This window comes from Nyctereutes procyonoides, unplaced genomic scaffold, assembly GCF_905146905.1.
Source record: "Nyctereutes procyonoides isolate TBG_1078 unplaced genomic scaffold, NYPRO_anot_genome, whole genome shotgun sequence".
NCBI classification, from domain to species: domain Eukaryota; kingdom Metazoa; phylum Chordata; class Mammalia; order Carnivora; family Canidae; genus Nyctereutes; species Nyctereutes procyonoides.
The window spans coordinates 49,552,961-49,568,516 of NW_026575140.1; the positions used below are offsets into that span (position 1 = coordinate 49,552,961).

At 41.2% G+C, this 15,556-nt stretch overlaps 1 protein-coding gene across 6 annotated transcripts in view; it reads left to right on the forward strand.

Moving 5' to 3' along the window:
- Positions 1 to 15,556, forward strand: part of SPECC1 (sperm antigen with calponin homology and coiled-coil domains 1) — a 279,346-nt gene that overhangs the window by 162,842 nt on the left and 100,948 nt on the right. For all 6 annotated transcript variants that reach the window (XM_055305614.1, XM_055305611.1, XM_055305610.1 and 3 more), the window contains one exon: positions 8,353 to 9,932. In XM_055305614.1, coding sequence (XP_055161589.1) covers positions 8,353 to 9,932 — 1,580 coding nt within the window. The remainder of the gene's footprint in view (positions 1 to 8,352; positions 9,933 to 15,556) is intronic.

Below are 15,556 nucleotides of genomic sequence, written 5' to 3' on the forward strand. Positions count from 1 at the left end.
CACAGCCTCCCTCACCATCAACATCCTTCACCACAGTGGTACATTTGTTACAATTGATGCACTTACAGTGACACATCACAGTCACCCAGAGTCCATGATCTACATAAGGGTTCATGTTCTATGGGTTTGGACAAATGTATCCACCATTATAGTATCTTACAGAATACCTTCACTGCCCTAAGAATCATCTGTGCTGCCCCTACTAATTCTTCCTTCCCCCCAACCCCTGGCAACTACTGATCTTTCTATTATCTACATAATTTTGCCTTTTCCAGAATGTCATATAGTTGAAATCATACAGTATATAGACTTTTCATATTGGCTTCTTTCACTTAGCAATTTGCTTTTAAGTTTCCTCCTTGTCTCTGCATAGCTTTGTAGCACAATTCTTTTTAGCACTGAAGAATATTCCATTGCCTGGATGTATCTCAGTTTATCCTTTCACCTCCTAAAGGACATCTTGGTGGCTTCCATGTTCTGGCAATTATGAATAAAGCTGCTCTAAACAGCTTTGTGCTGGTTTGTATGTAGACATAATTTTTCAATTCATTTGGGTAAACACCAAGGCGTGTGATTGCTGAATCATGGCAAGAGTATGTTTAGTTTTGTAAGGATCTGCCAAACTGTCTTCCCAAGTGGCTGTACCATTTTGTATTCCCACCAGCAATGAATGAGAGTTCATATTGCTTCACAGCCTTGTCAGCATGAGGTGTTGTCAGCATTTTGGATTTTAGCCATTCTCATCGGTGTGTACTGGTTTTTACATTGTTGTTTTAATTTACAGTTCTCTAATGACCTGTGGTGTGGAACATCTTTTCATATGCTGCTTTTTCATCTGTGTATTTTCTTTTGTGAGGTGTCCGTTCAGGTATTTTGCCCATTTTTAATCAAGTCATTCATTTTCTTATTCTTAAGTTCTTTGTATATTTTGGATAACACCCCTTTTTCTGATATGTATTTTGCAAGTATTTTCTCCCAGTCTGTGACTTGTCTTCGCTTTTTCCTGACATAGCTTTTTTTTTAGTTTTTCAAATTTAGACATTTTGTTGACTCCTGTTCTGATAGATGAGGATTTAAGTCATAATTTCACCTCCTTCTAGAGTCTTTTTTTTTTTTTAAGATTTTTATTTATTTATTCATGAGAGACAGAGAGAGAGGCAGAGATACAGGCAGAGGGAAAAGCAAGCTCCATGCAGGGAGCTGATGCGGTACTCGATCCCGGGACTCCAGGATCATGCTCTGGGCCAAAGGCAGGCACTAAACTGCTGTGCCACTCAGGGATCCCTCCTTCTAGAGTCTTAAGATATCACTTTTTAAAGTTCATTTCTTGGTTATATCTTTTATTTCAGTAACATTTTCCTTCTTTATTTCTTCTTTTGCCAATTTTATATAGTATCTTTGACTCTCCATTTTAAGATGGGTTGAATATTATTGTCACTACTGTTTCTGCCAGATCTTTCCACATCTTCTAACCTCCCAGTTCCTTTCATTTGTACATTTACCTTTTTTTAAGCTTTTTAATTTTTTTTTAAGTAATCTGTATACCCAACATGGGTCTCATACTCACGATCCTGGGGGCAAGAGTCACATGCTCTATCAACTGAGCCCACCAGACACCCCTCTTCTTTAACCTTTTTTTGCTAGCTAGGATAATATTCCAATGTTCTATAAAATAGTCTTGCACACTTTGCCTACAAGTCAATTGAAAGAGTTGCATTGTAATTTTGACTATATATGTATATATCGTTTTTCCCTGCAAAGTCGTGTTGTGATTTTGTGTCCTTTCTTATGCAACTTCTTCTTTTTTATGAAGCTTTTGGTTTTTTCAGTTTTTGTTATATCCTCATTTTTTTCATACTCTGCATCCAATCAGATGTTCTTTCAAAGAAATGTCCCCTCAGAGGCACTTTATTCTCTTGGCCCAGTTTGGATTTGTTCTTCAGACTTGCTCCATGGGTATCCTCTTGAGATTTCCCTTGACTGGTTTCCTTTGTTAGAACCACTGCTCTCCCAGGATCATTCATCCTCTTTCTCTTTGGTTTACTCCTTTGTTTTCCTGGAGCACATTCTCAAATAACTTACTTAGAAAGGGTGTTACAGTTTAATTTTTTTTCCTGAGTCTTCATATGTTTTAAAATGTATTTTCTACCTCTCTGATTGGTTTATAGTTAGGTTGGGTATGGAATTTTAGGTTGAAATTCACTTTCCCTCAGAATTTGGAGACATTTGCTTCATTGCCTCCAAGAATTCAGTATTGCTATTATGAATGTTGATGGCCAGTCTCATGCTCACACCCCTTCCCCAAACTTGAAGGCATTTTTAGTGTTCTGAAAATTTATAAAAGGTGTATTGTATCTTTATGTGGGTCTTTTTTCATTCATTTTGCCTGACATGGGTTCTGGAGACTCATGTTTTTCAGCTTTGGGGTATTCTCTCACATCAGTTCTTTGGGAATTTCCTTCACTCTGTTTCCACTGGTCTATATTTCTGGATCTTCTTTTTTGTTGTTGTTGTTGTTTTAGTATTTTATTTAAGGGTGCCTGGGTGGCTTAGTCATTTGAGTGTCTGCCTTCAGCTTAAGCATGATCTCAGGGTCTCGGGATTGAGTCATTGGACTCCCTACTCAGTGGGGAGCCTGCTGCTCCCTTTCCCACTTCCCCCTGTTTGTGCTATCTGCCAAATAAATGAATAAAATCTTTAAATTAAAAAAAATTATCTTTTTTTTTTTTTTTTTTTTTTTTAGAGGGAGTGTATGTGTGTATGCAAGCTGGTGATGGGGAGGAGCAGAGGGAGAATCTAAAGCAGACTCTGCGCTGAGCACGGAACAGGACTCAGGGCTTGATCTCACAACCCTGAGATCATGACCCAAGCCAAAATCAAGAGTCAGATAGTTAACCAACTGAGCCACCCAGGCGCCCCGATTTCTGAATCTTCTGTAAATTGATTGTTTGATCTTCTGGATTGGTCCTAAGTATTTATCTTTTCTCTTTCCATCTTGTTTTCTTTTTTTTTTTTCCTACATATTGGAAGAGTTCCTTGATTTTGCATTCCATCCCTCCTACTGAATCTTTTAATATATATATATATATATATATATATATATATATATATATATATATATATATTTAAAATTTTGAGAGCTTTTTCTTGTGCTTTTTTCTTTCTTCCAAGCATCCTGGCCTTGTTTAATGGGTGTATATCACCTTAACTCTCAAGTTATCAGTGAGTCCTTCCTTGAGCCCTCTATTTCATTTATTATTCATTTTCTATTTCATTTCATTTTCACCTTCTTCCTCATTAGCCACCTCCTTGCCAGGACTCTCTGCACTCCAGGCCTTTGCATATTCTGGTCATTCTTTCTTAGCCTTGCCTTTATGCCTTTAATCTAGTTTGGGATACTTTTATTATAATTCAGTTATGCTTATCGAGTAAGTAGTCTGATATTCAGATCTGTTGCTCAGATGAAAGGTCCAAATGGAAGAGTTAATTAGAAAATGATCAGTATGTAGGTGGTATTTTAAGATCATGAGATGGAGTAGAATCACCAGGAAAATAATTTGTTAGAAGAAAAAAGGCCCAAGATCTAGGTGTGAGGCTTCTGACAAGGAGAATCAGAGAGAGAAGGAGGAGCCAGCAAAGGTGAGAGAGGACAGTTGCTGAGGGAAGAGAAAGCATGCTTCAGAAAGGAAGGAATTATGTCAGCTCTGCTAAGAGGATCAAAGATGTCCATTGTGTTGCCCACATAGAGGTCATCAATGACCTCAGCAGGCATGGTTTTGGTTGAGTAATGGCAGTGGGTAGAGAAGTGAATGACAGAGGGAGAAGAGAAGACAACCAATAAACAAGAGGTAAATTAGGTATTAGCTGGAGGATGATGTAGGCTCCAGATTTCTTTTTAAATCTACACCCGAGGGATCCCTGGGTGGCGCAGCGGTTTGGCACCTGCCTTTGGCCCAGGGCGCAATCCTGGAGACCCGGGATCGAGTCCCACATCGGGCTCCCGGTGCATGGAGCCTGCTTCTCCCTCTGCCTGTGTCTCTGCCTCTCTCTTTCTCTCTCTCTGTGTGTGACTATCATAAATAAATAAAAAAGTAAATAATTAAAAATAAATAAATAAATCTACACCCGATGTGGGGCTCAAACTCACAACCCCAAGATCAAGCATCACATGCTCTATGGACTGGGACAGTTAGGTGCCATTTTTTTTTATTTTTATTTTTTATTTTTTTTTAGTTGAAGAGAGTTAAGCATGTTTAAATGCCCATCAGAAGGATCCAGTGGAAAGGAAATACTGTCCAACAAGTCATCGGTATTACTGGGGACATTGAGTGGATTAAATTGGCATGTTGGAAGGAGAAAACCCCAAAAATGAGAAGACTGGATATGTTGATTCAGATGCTATTATGCCTGACCCTGAAAGCCCAGGGAAGAAGTTTGACATTGATGCAGCAGACGGGAATGCTTACAGGTTCTCTAACAGAACAGTGAGCAAGATATTTAAGGGATATTGGTCCATTATGTCTCCAAGCTGGGAGAGACTAGAATCAGGAAGACCTGTGAGCACAGTTCAGAAATTTAGACAGCACAGTCTTAAGACCTTGGACTGGATCCATACCAAAGGAAAACAAAGGAAAAATATAGAAACATTCCCCAAAACAGCAGGTTTTAGTGACTGACTGGTTGGTTACCAAAAGAGAAAAGGGGGGAGGATGTTTTAAATATGTTTTTGAGGTTCCTCACCTGGGGGAATCTGAAACATGATTAATGCTTCCTCCAAACATGGATAAGGAGAATAAAGGGAAGAAGGACCATGTGAGGTTGAGAGGGATGGAGATTGAGGGGAAAAATTAAATTTGGCAATAAATATGGTATTGGAACTTTTCAAGAAAAAATTTGTGAAAAATGATAGTAAAAAAATATCCTAGTGGTTTAGATTCATAGAGACCGAAGGAGTAAGTTCTCATATGTTTCGGAGGTGAGACAGCAGACATGGTGGACTTTCATTTCCATCTCTTCCACCAAACGGGTCCTCAGTGAACTATAGGAGAAAATGAAAGATCATTCATTTCAGAATGTCATCATTTCCTTCGTCAGCGCATGGTAGGGAGAAGACCTAGCAAAGAACATCCTATGTGTATCATGTTCTCAGAGTGAGACAAGGAAATTCAAAAGGGATTGAGAGGGGTGCCTGGGTGCCTCGGTGGTTGAGTGTGTCTGCCTTTGGCCCAGGCTGTGATCCCGGGGTCCTGGGATGGAGTCCCACATTAGACTCCCCACAGGGAGCCTATTTCTCCTCCTGCCTATGTCTCTGCTTCTTTCTCTGTGTCTCTCATGAATAAATAAATAAATCTTAAAATAAAATAAAAAGGGACTGAGAATACTTTATTTTCAGCTCATGAGAATTGCTGCTTAAGACAGTCATCTGATCTATGGTTTAAATGGTCGTGCTATCATTTTAAACATGCTTTTTATTTTCCAAAAAGATTTATTTTTCCTACCCCCTTACTTCTTTGTATATTGTTATGATGGATTTCTCCTTTTGCCTTCTGTTTTTTTTTTTTAATTTATTACATAAAGGTAACACTGTGAAAGAAACAGGAAAATTACAGTTCAACCAGCTTAATACTCAGCTGTTGTCAGTATTCCTTATACCTTTCTAGCATGTGTCTCTATGAATACAGAGTTTGATGGGCCTGGGATCGAGCACAATAGAATATCTCATTTGGCATTTTAAAATGTAACATATCAAACATGTTTTTTTTTTTTTTGAAATCATATTAGTCTTACCAATTGTGATTTGGAGCTTGCTTTTTTAAAAAAATATTTTATTTATTTATTCATGAGAGACACACAGAGAGAGAGAGAGAGAGAGGCAGAGACACAGGGAGAGGAAGAAGCAGGCTCCATGCAGGGAGCCTGATGCAGGACTAGATCCCGGGACTCCAGGATCATGCCCTGGGCCAAAGGCAGGCGCTAAACTGCTGAGCCACCCAGGGATCTGCACCCCCCTTTTTTTTTTAAGATTTCATCTATCCATTCATGAGAGACAGAGAGAGAGACAGAGACATAGAGGAGAAGCAGGCTTCCTGTGGGGAGCCTGATTCAGGACTCGATCCCATGACCCTGGGATGACAACCTGAGCCAAAAGTAGACACTTAACCACTGAGCCACCCAGGTGCTTTTATTTTAACTTCATGCAGTTAGACAGCCAGCCTTGGTAGGAATAAGTGATGGTCTGTTGTGAAGATGGGGAAAAGACCGAAGAAGTAAGAGTGCCAGCCGAGCTGTTCCCGTATCATCGGCCCAGGCTTCTTGCTATCTCTGCGTCACCCTTGCCATGGTGTATGTGTCAGGGGGTGTGCCCTGTTTTAGAGTTCCAGGATGTGTGGTTCAGCAGTGAGGATTCTTAATTTACAGTACTTGAGGTGGATTCTGAGGAGTGGAACCTTCTAACTGTCACACTATAAGCTATAGGACTGCCAGCACTGCACTCCTGCCCACCCTGCCCGTGACAAGGGGTACTTGGGCTACAGACCCACACGGTTGAGGGGTGAGCAGCCACACACCAACCTTAGTTTGGTCTGACAGCGAATGTTAGCTACCCTGTAAACAAAGCCTCTGGTAATTACGGTTTTGGAAATGATGCATACAAGAGATGGAAAGAACCTTTTAAATAAAAAGAACTTATGAAAACAATAATAGTAGTGACTTTAGAACGGATGTAGTAACAAATACAGCTGGATTGTGTATTTCATAATACGCAGCTGGATGAATTTCACAAATGTATTTTGACATGAAAAAAAATTCCTAGTAGTTTAGGTAAGGTGCAAGTCCTAACGTCTACGTGGAGAATAGAAGTAAGATTTGGCAGCAGAAGGGAGGAGTTCACCTTCGGCTGGAAATGATGACAGAGTTGATCTGCTCGTCTGTTTGAGCTTTGCCCATCCTCGGAACCAGCAAATAGTTGAAAAGGTACCTGAGTTTCAGTGGCTGTAAAATGGCCAGCAGCTCAGTGATAATCAGTGTTGGACTCTCCCGCCCGCCTGCTCTGACAGTGGTTACAGCAAAACTTGAGTTGCTCTTCCGTTTTCATGAGGGCCCTCGCCAGGATTACTTCACTCTAGAGAACCAGTGTTACTAAAACATTTTATTGCTTAGCGACTGCAATCTTCATTTTACAAGAATAATTTAAAAAATCTTTTCTTCACTGAGGGTTTTCTTCATTAAGCAGGATGCAAGCCAGGTACCTAAAAGTACTAAGTGTGTATCATAGTACTTTAAGCTTTTCAATAACTTAGTTTGAAAAGTCACTTCAAAAACCATAGTTTTTCTGTATATTAGTATGCTAGCTTAACCCTTTTTTATTTTTATTTTTTTAAATTTTATTTATTTATTCATGAGAGACACACAGAGAGAGGCAGAGACACAGGCAGAGGGAGAACAAGAGGTTGTGAGGACAAGAGGTTGTGAGGACAAGAGGTTGCAGCCATTTCCAGATTTCTATGATCCCTTACTTATGTGTGTTGGGCTGGCTGAGAGACAGGGGCACCCAAAATGGTGGACATCTCAAATTGGGTCAGAATGGCTGATCTTCCCGCCAAAGCAGTCATGACCACCACGTCATCTCTAGTAAATCGAAGCTTAGGCAGGAAACTGAAACTTTCCATCCAGGACTTTCCAGCCAGAGACCACCTCCCCATCATCTGTACTATCCCCACCCCCAGCCAATCACCTAGGGACACAGTGTTCCCTTGCCTAATTTGGCAAGGGACCCACCCAGATCCAGACCCGGAACCAATAAGGCTTAAAAACCCCCACACTCCCCAACCCCGGTCCGACTTCCCTGACTCAGGCCACCTCTCCGAGTCATGGAACCTCGCCCAGGAGCGCTCCCCATTAAAGCATTTTTGAACCTACTGCCTGGCTCTGCTGTTTTTGTTTTTGTTTTTGTTTTTTTTTAATTTCTCCGTCGTTCATTTTGGAAAAGAAACTAACAATATGTGATAATCTTCTAGAGTCTTACTCAGAAAACCTCTTCTGCTGTTCTGTTGAATTCACTTGAGGGGTGTGCCCATGCCTTGAATCAGCAACTATGGCTGGGATGCGATTATGTGGAGGAGCTCGGGCTTGGTGTCAGCTTCCCCCAAAGTAAAGGGCTGTGGGAGGAGGCACAGAAACTGATCAGACCCAAGTAGTTGTCTAGAGCAGGGCCTGGTTGGTGGGGGGGCATGAATAAAGGGCAAGAACCACCTTCTTCACTATCCCAGGTGAGGGGAACCCAGGGAAGTCACCTGGGTTTCATTTATAAAAGTACTTGTATTGTTTCATCGGTTTCACTCCTTCCGTCCTTAGGGGCTGTGACAACCACCAAACGGACAGGCATTCCTGCTCCTCGAGAACTGTCAGTAACTGTCTCAAGGGAGAGAACTGTGCCACGTGGTCCCTCCAACCCCAGGAAGTCGGTGTCCAGTCCAACTTCTTCTAGCACACCCACCCCTACTAAGCACCTGAGGACCGTTTCCACAAGACCCAAGCAAGAGAATGAAGTTGGGGAAAAGGCCGTGCTGGAGTCCCAAGTTCGGGAACTTTTGGCAGAAGCCAAAGCGAAAGATAGTGAAATTAACAAGCTTCGAAGTGAACTGAAGAAATGCAAGGAGAGGAGGACTCCAAGCACCGAAGGAGCTGACATGTCAGACTCAAATCTAGATGGAACGTCTATCTTGCCAAGTGATTCAGAACCTTTGGTAAGAGCTCTTGAGGAGAAAAACAAGAATTTTCAGAAAGAGCTTGCAGATCTAGAGGAGGAAAACCGGGCCTTGAGGGAGAAACTGACTTATCTGGAGCATTCCCCAAATTCAGATGGAGGCACAAGCCCCACTGGTGAGAGCAGCTGCCCAACGTCCATGACTCAGGAATCCAGCTTTGGAAGTCCACCTGGAAATCAGTTGTCAGGCGAAATCGATGAGTACAGGAGCAACATACATGAACACGCGTTAAGACCGTCGGGTTCTTCAAGCAGCGATGTTACCAAAGCTTCTTTGTCCCCAGATGCCTCTGATTTTGAGCACATCACAGCTGACACCCCCTCCCGACCCCTGTCTTCCACCAGCAACCCCTTTAAGAGCTCCAAGTGTTCCACCACTGGCAGCTCCCCCAACAACGTGAGCGAACTGTCCCTGGCTTCCCTCACAGAGAAGATACAAAAGATGGAGGAGAACCACCACAGCACAGCAGAGGAGCTGCAGGCCACTTTGCAAGAACTATCAGACCAGCAACAAATGGTGCAGGAACTGACAGCCGAAAATGAGAAACTGGTAGATGAGAAGACTCTTTTAGAAACTTCCTTTCATCAGCATCGAGAGAGGGCCGAGCAGCTCAGTCAGGAGAATGAGAAGCTCCTGAATCTTTTGCAAGAGCGAGTCAAGAATGAAGAACCCGATGTCCAAGAAGGGAAAATCCTTGAACTGGAGCAGAAATGTGCAGAAATTCTCGACCAGGGCCGCTTCGAAAGAGAGAAGCTGCTCAACATCCAGCAGCAGCTGACCTGTAGCTTACGGAAAGTGGAGGAAGAAAACCAAGGAGCTTTAGAAATGATCAAACACCTGAAGGAAGAAAACGAAAAACTGAATGGGTTTCTGGAACTGGAACGGCGAAATAACGGCGCAATGGTCAAAACTCTGGAAGAGTGTAAAGCTACGTTGGAGGGGCTGCGGATTGAAAACGGGTCGTTAAAGGCTCATTTGGAGAATGAGAAGCAGAAAGCTATGGAGACCAGTCCCATGGCGCAAACGGCAGAAGGTCGTGAAGTTCAAGAAATGTTAAGAGTCGCTCGAGCTGAGAAAGATCAGCTGGAACTCTCTTGTGCTGAGCTCAAGCAAGAATTAGTAAAGGCACATGCTGAAATTAAACATGTTTCGAGCCTCCTGGCCAAGGTAAGGAGATACCTCTGTACCAGTGTTTGCTCATCCTTCGTAGTATTGCCCTCCTTGACCTTGAGATTCACAGAGCACAGAGATTCTCTTTGCTCAATTTCATGCATGAATCCAGCATTCCAGCTTGAAGATCTGCTCCATTCCAGGCAGACTGGGGACACAAAAACAAAACACCCCAATCTCTGACTACAGGCAGTACACAGTGTAGTGGGGATGTGGTGAATCAAATGCGTAAGTACGATGCAGCGATAAAGAATATCACAGAGGACAGCTCAGGGTCCAGTGCCAGGGAGGAACACCTAGAAAAATACAGGAGAAAGGAAGATAATATAGGAGGGCTTCTTGAAAGAGGTGACAAATAAGCTGAGTCTTACTGGCTCATAATGAGTTATCCAGGTCTATCAGTTAGCATGCTTTGGGCTGCTAGTAACAGAGAATTAAAATCATCCCTAATTTCCCTACCAACTAATAATATAGTCACTATTTTGGTGTTTTCTTTCAGATTTGTGTGTGTGTGTATGTGTGTGTGTGTGTGTGTGTGTGTGTTCCACAAGTTAAAGAAATTTTTTTAGGGATGCCTGGTTGGGAGTCTGACTCTTGATTTCAGCTCAGGTCATGGTCTCAGGGTCGTGGGACAGAGCCCTGTATCCAGCTCCCCACTCAGTGGGGAGTCTGTTGGGGATTCTCTCTACCTTTTCTTCTGCCCCTCCTCCCCACCTTGTGCCTTGTGTGCTCTCCCTCCCTCCCTCTCTCTCTCTCTCCTTCAAATAAATAAATGAATCTTTAAAAAAACTTTTTAGATTCATCTTGTACATACTCTTTTAATTTAATATTTTCTTTTTCTTTTTTTGTTTTGTTTTGTTTTGTATTTTTTGTTTTTGAATTTAATATTTTCGAGCATATTCTCATCGTTATTCTTTGAAACATGATTTTAAGGCCAGCCGTTATTCTATTATATAAATATTTCATATGTACTCTACTGGTCACTTGTTTGTTGAACATTTATGTTCTTTTCCAGTCATTCGATATTGTAAATACTTTTTTTTTTATATCTCTCTGATTATTTCCTTAGGAAAAATTCCTAAACATTGGCTTACCGTGTCAGAGTATGACCATTTTAAAGACACTCAATACATTCATCCAATTTGCCCCCCAGAAATTTACTGGTTTGTTCCCACCAACAGATTCAGGAGCTTCTCTGTTTCCCTGAACCCTTGCCAGTGCATGGTATTGAGTTGCTAGGTCATTCAAATCTGGTCTTCATTGCTTTTTTTTCCTCCCCTCTTCACTGGGAAAGATCTCCAACCCACAATCACATAGATGATCACTATTTCATTTTTTAAAAATAATCCTTTAATCAGTCTGGAATTTTGTTACATGTTGAAGATTGCTGGTAATTATATTCTGCTAGCTCACAGAGCAGTGCTGGAGAGGTATAGACAGGTGGCTTCCTACTTCCTGTTTCCTCCAAGTTCTGGATCTGTGATGTTGGGCTCTCCTGGTGAGAGAGGTTGAAGCCCCTTCCCACCTTAGTGCAGGGTTGTCACTGTTGGTTTGTTTTTTTTAAAGATTTATTTATTTCTATATTTTTTGGGAGAGAGAGTGAGAGCAAGTGCAAGTGCAAGAGGAGGGGCAGAGGGAGAGGGAGATAATCTCAAACAGATTCCTTGCTGAGTACAGAGCCTGATGCAGGGCTCAGTCCTACAACCCTGAGATCATGACCTGAGCCAAAATTAAGAGTCAGATACTCAACCAACTGAGCTACCCAGGCGCCCCGGGCTTGTCACTGTTTTAAGAAACAAGTTGTGCCATGAGCTCATAGGGGGATTTTTCTCTCCACTTCATCTGCCTTAAGATTAGTCTGTTGCAACTTGATTCTGGCATCGGGCTGTCTGACGATCTGAGTGGTAGGCAGTGTTAGGAGGGTTTTTTGTTTGTTTTTGTTTTTTATCATTGTTGGAGTTCTAAATTTACAGCATTTTATTGAAAGTGTGGAAGCAGTCCCATAGAAGGTACTAGCCAGGTGCCCATTTGAAATTTAAGTTGATAATTGTAGCTTTACATTAAGTTTTTTTTAAACATGCCATACATTTTTTTTTTATAGATTTTACTTATTTATTCATGAGAGATAGAGAGAGGCAGAGACACAGGCAGAGGGAGAAGCAGGCTCCATGCAGGGAACCCAACGTGGGACTTGATCCCGGGTCTCCAGGATGAAGCCCTGGGCTGAAGGCAGCGCTAAACCACTGAGCCACCCAGTTTGCCCTACATTAAGTTTAATGTCTATGGAATTGGTTGCCCTCCATCACTCTGTTGCAAAAAGCTTGATCTCTCAGGTGACCACCTTGAAATCCTCCCTCAGTCCTTCATCTCTTTGTATTTTGGTTGACATCCCATTAAGTGTATGTATCACCAAGAAATAATTTAGTTATCTCAAGATAGTAGCTTAACTTTTTCTGATCAGGAAAAAATATATTCATTACGAAAGAATGAATACAGAAATATATAAAGAAGAAAATAATATTACCTTTAATCCCACCACTTGGAGAAAAAACACTGCTAGCATTTTGCTGTGTGTCTTTTCAGATGTTTTCCCAGTTTATGCATGTTTGCACATGTGTACAAACTTGTATCAACATAATTAAAATATTCAGTCTTCTTATTCAGAATGATAGAGCATGTCACTCCACATTCCTTGAATACAGAGACCCAGCTGGAATAATCAATTCTATTAATCTATAGATAGTTAATCTATTTGATTAGTTTCTTTCTACTTTTGTCTTTATTAATCCTCTCATTCTGCTTTTACACATTTCCTTGGTTTCTTAGTTTTTTGAGTAAAATTCTGTATTTGTCATTTCTTGGTTGATAATGAAAGCATTTAAAGGTATGAATTTGCCTTTTGTTATAGCTTTAGCTATACGAAGACAATAAATTTTAGAGTTTTCTGGAACAAACTAAATCTAATTTGGAGAAAAAGGAAAAGAAAGTTTGCATTCTCTGTGGAGTGGAAGATACAGCATATATGTTTTAAATCAAGCTGTTACTTATATTATTCATATATTCCATATTTTTATATGTCTTTCTGATTAGAATGATCAGAAATTTGTCAGTAGGATGAAAGAGGCTCTAGCTGGTATTCTGAGGTAAGACTATGTGAAGCACCATGTCACATAAAGTTTCTTTTATATGTATCAAAGTCCTAGGTGTATGATTTTGTGTTTTTTTTCTAAAGATATTATTTATTTATCTGAGAGACAGAACATGAGCTGTGGGGGAGGCACACAGGGAGAAGGAGAAGCAGATTCCCCGCTGAGTGGGGACCCCGACGTAGGCTTGATTCTGTGACCCCAGGATCATGACCCAAGCCAAAGGCAGATGCCTAACCAACAGAGCCACCCAGGTACCCCTAATTTTGTGCTGTCTTAGGTGTATAGGGGTACTGATTTGTAATTACAGTGGAGTCATAACCTGTACTAACCTTCCTATCTTCTGTGTTATCTTCAAAAAGGTAAAACCCAGACTTTCTAGGCTGACTGGAAGCTAATTGTAGTAGTCCCAGGGCAGAGTATCAACTAATCCACCAGAAACAATGAATTCAAGTGATGAGATGTAAGGGAGTCATGCGCAAAAGGAATAGGAGTACTTTCAGCCCAAAACTATAATGAAAAGGGTGTGAAGTGCAGATTGGTGGGTGGAAAGTTTGGGGCCTCCTGACTTAGCTAATGCTTAAATCTGTGACCTTGGGCAGGCCATCTCCTGTATAGCACTGAATAGAAGCATGGTGGTGGAGGGAGCTTGGCCTTGTTCCTGATTTAAAAGGAGTGCGTATGACATTTTATCAAGGGTGCCTTGTAGGCACTTGTTGCATACGTTTTATTGAGTTATACACATATTTTGCTTGTTATTTTTTTTTAAGTTTAGAGATAGAATTTTTCTACATCTCCTGGAGATCTTATTTATCTGCTATGATCTTAGAGTAGTTTTTATGTGATTGGGATGGTTTCTCTGCTTTAACTTGTTAATGAGGTAAGTTAAACAGCAAATTTTTCTAAAGTGGTCTAGTGTTAAATTGTCCCTACATTCTTGGAGTAAATTCTAATTCTTCAGTTCTCAGTTGCCTCACTAGACATTTTTGCATAGAATTTTCACATTTAACTGCCTTAAGCAGATGTCAAGGTGAGTGTCCTGTTAATCACCAAGCAGTTTTCTTGGTGTTGAACAACATTTACCGTTGAGTATACCGTTCTGTATTCATCCACTCTTAATTCTTTGTGGAAGGTGAATAGTATGAGAAAAGAACAAAATCACCTATTTACAGAGAGGAAAAGCAATACCAAACCATCCTATGATCTGATAGATTTAGTAAGTCTATATAAGTTCCCAGTTTGGCTAAGTTACATAAGTGACTCAGATATCTTTACAAGAGCCTCTGAAAAGACTTGAAATGTACTTTGGGGGGAGGGGCCCGGAATGGATCTGTTCCTCATACAGTAAATGGAAAATTGGTAGGACATTTGCAGTCATTGTGATTATTTTGGAGGCTGCTTTTTATTTCTCTAATTTCTTTGTCTTCAGCTAGTATCTCTATTTTTGTCAGCTTCTCTGATATCCAACATAAACATTTTCCTGGCAACTTACTGTATGATTATGAAGCATGCCTCCATACAACTTTGAAGAGGGGTCTCATTACTATGAGTCTTGAAGGCTCAGCCTCCTGTAAGCCACATACATGCCTGCCCTAACTGGCAAGCAGAATGTCATTGCATAGGATTATTGTTTTTCTGGACTATAATGCAGTCCAGGTTTATGTTTTCCTGATGTTCAGATTTTCCGTTGTTTGAGATCTTAGTTTCAAGTTAGAATACTATAAGGCTTGAAACCTAGAAGTTTTAAAAGAAAATACTGATTTTTCCCCCAAAGTCAGAGCTTACAGGTGGTATCCTTAGAGATTTAGTTGTTGTTGTTTTTTAAATTTTATTTATTTATTTGACAGAGAGTTGGGGAGAGGCAGAGAGCACAAGCAGAGGGAATGGCAGAGGGAAAAGAAGCAGACAGGTAGCCTGCCTAATGTGGGGCTCAATCCCAGGACCCTGGGATCATGACCTGAGCCAAAGGCAGATGCTTAACCAACTGAGCCACCCAGGCGCCCTGGGATTTAGTTCTTTCTACAGAAACTCAGGTGTCTCTTCCAGAGGAGAAGGGAGATTATGAAGAAACACTTGCTCTGGGTAATTGGGGAAAACTAGAGGTACAGTAATCCCTGTGTGACCAGTATTGGTCAGCAGGCCAAACTAATTAGGGGAAGCACTAGCCACAAGTGGCAAAACCAGAACTTGAGAGAGATACGTGGGTGGCTCAGTGGTTGAGTGTCTGCCTCTGGCTCAGGGTGTGATCCTGGAGACCCAGGATCAAGTCCCGTGTCGGGCTTCCTGCATGGAGCCTGCTTCTCCCTCTGCCTGTGTCTCTGCCTCTCTCTCTCTCTCTCACTCTCTCTCTCTCTGTCTGTCTCTTTCATGAATGAATAAATAAAATCTTAAAAAAAAAGCAGAACTTGAGAGAAAGATGTGGCAACTAGATGATTCTGTAACCATGACAGCAGAATAGGACCCTGAAGAACTGAA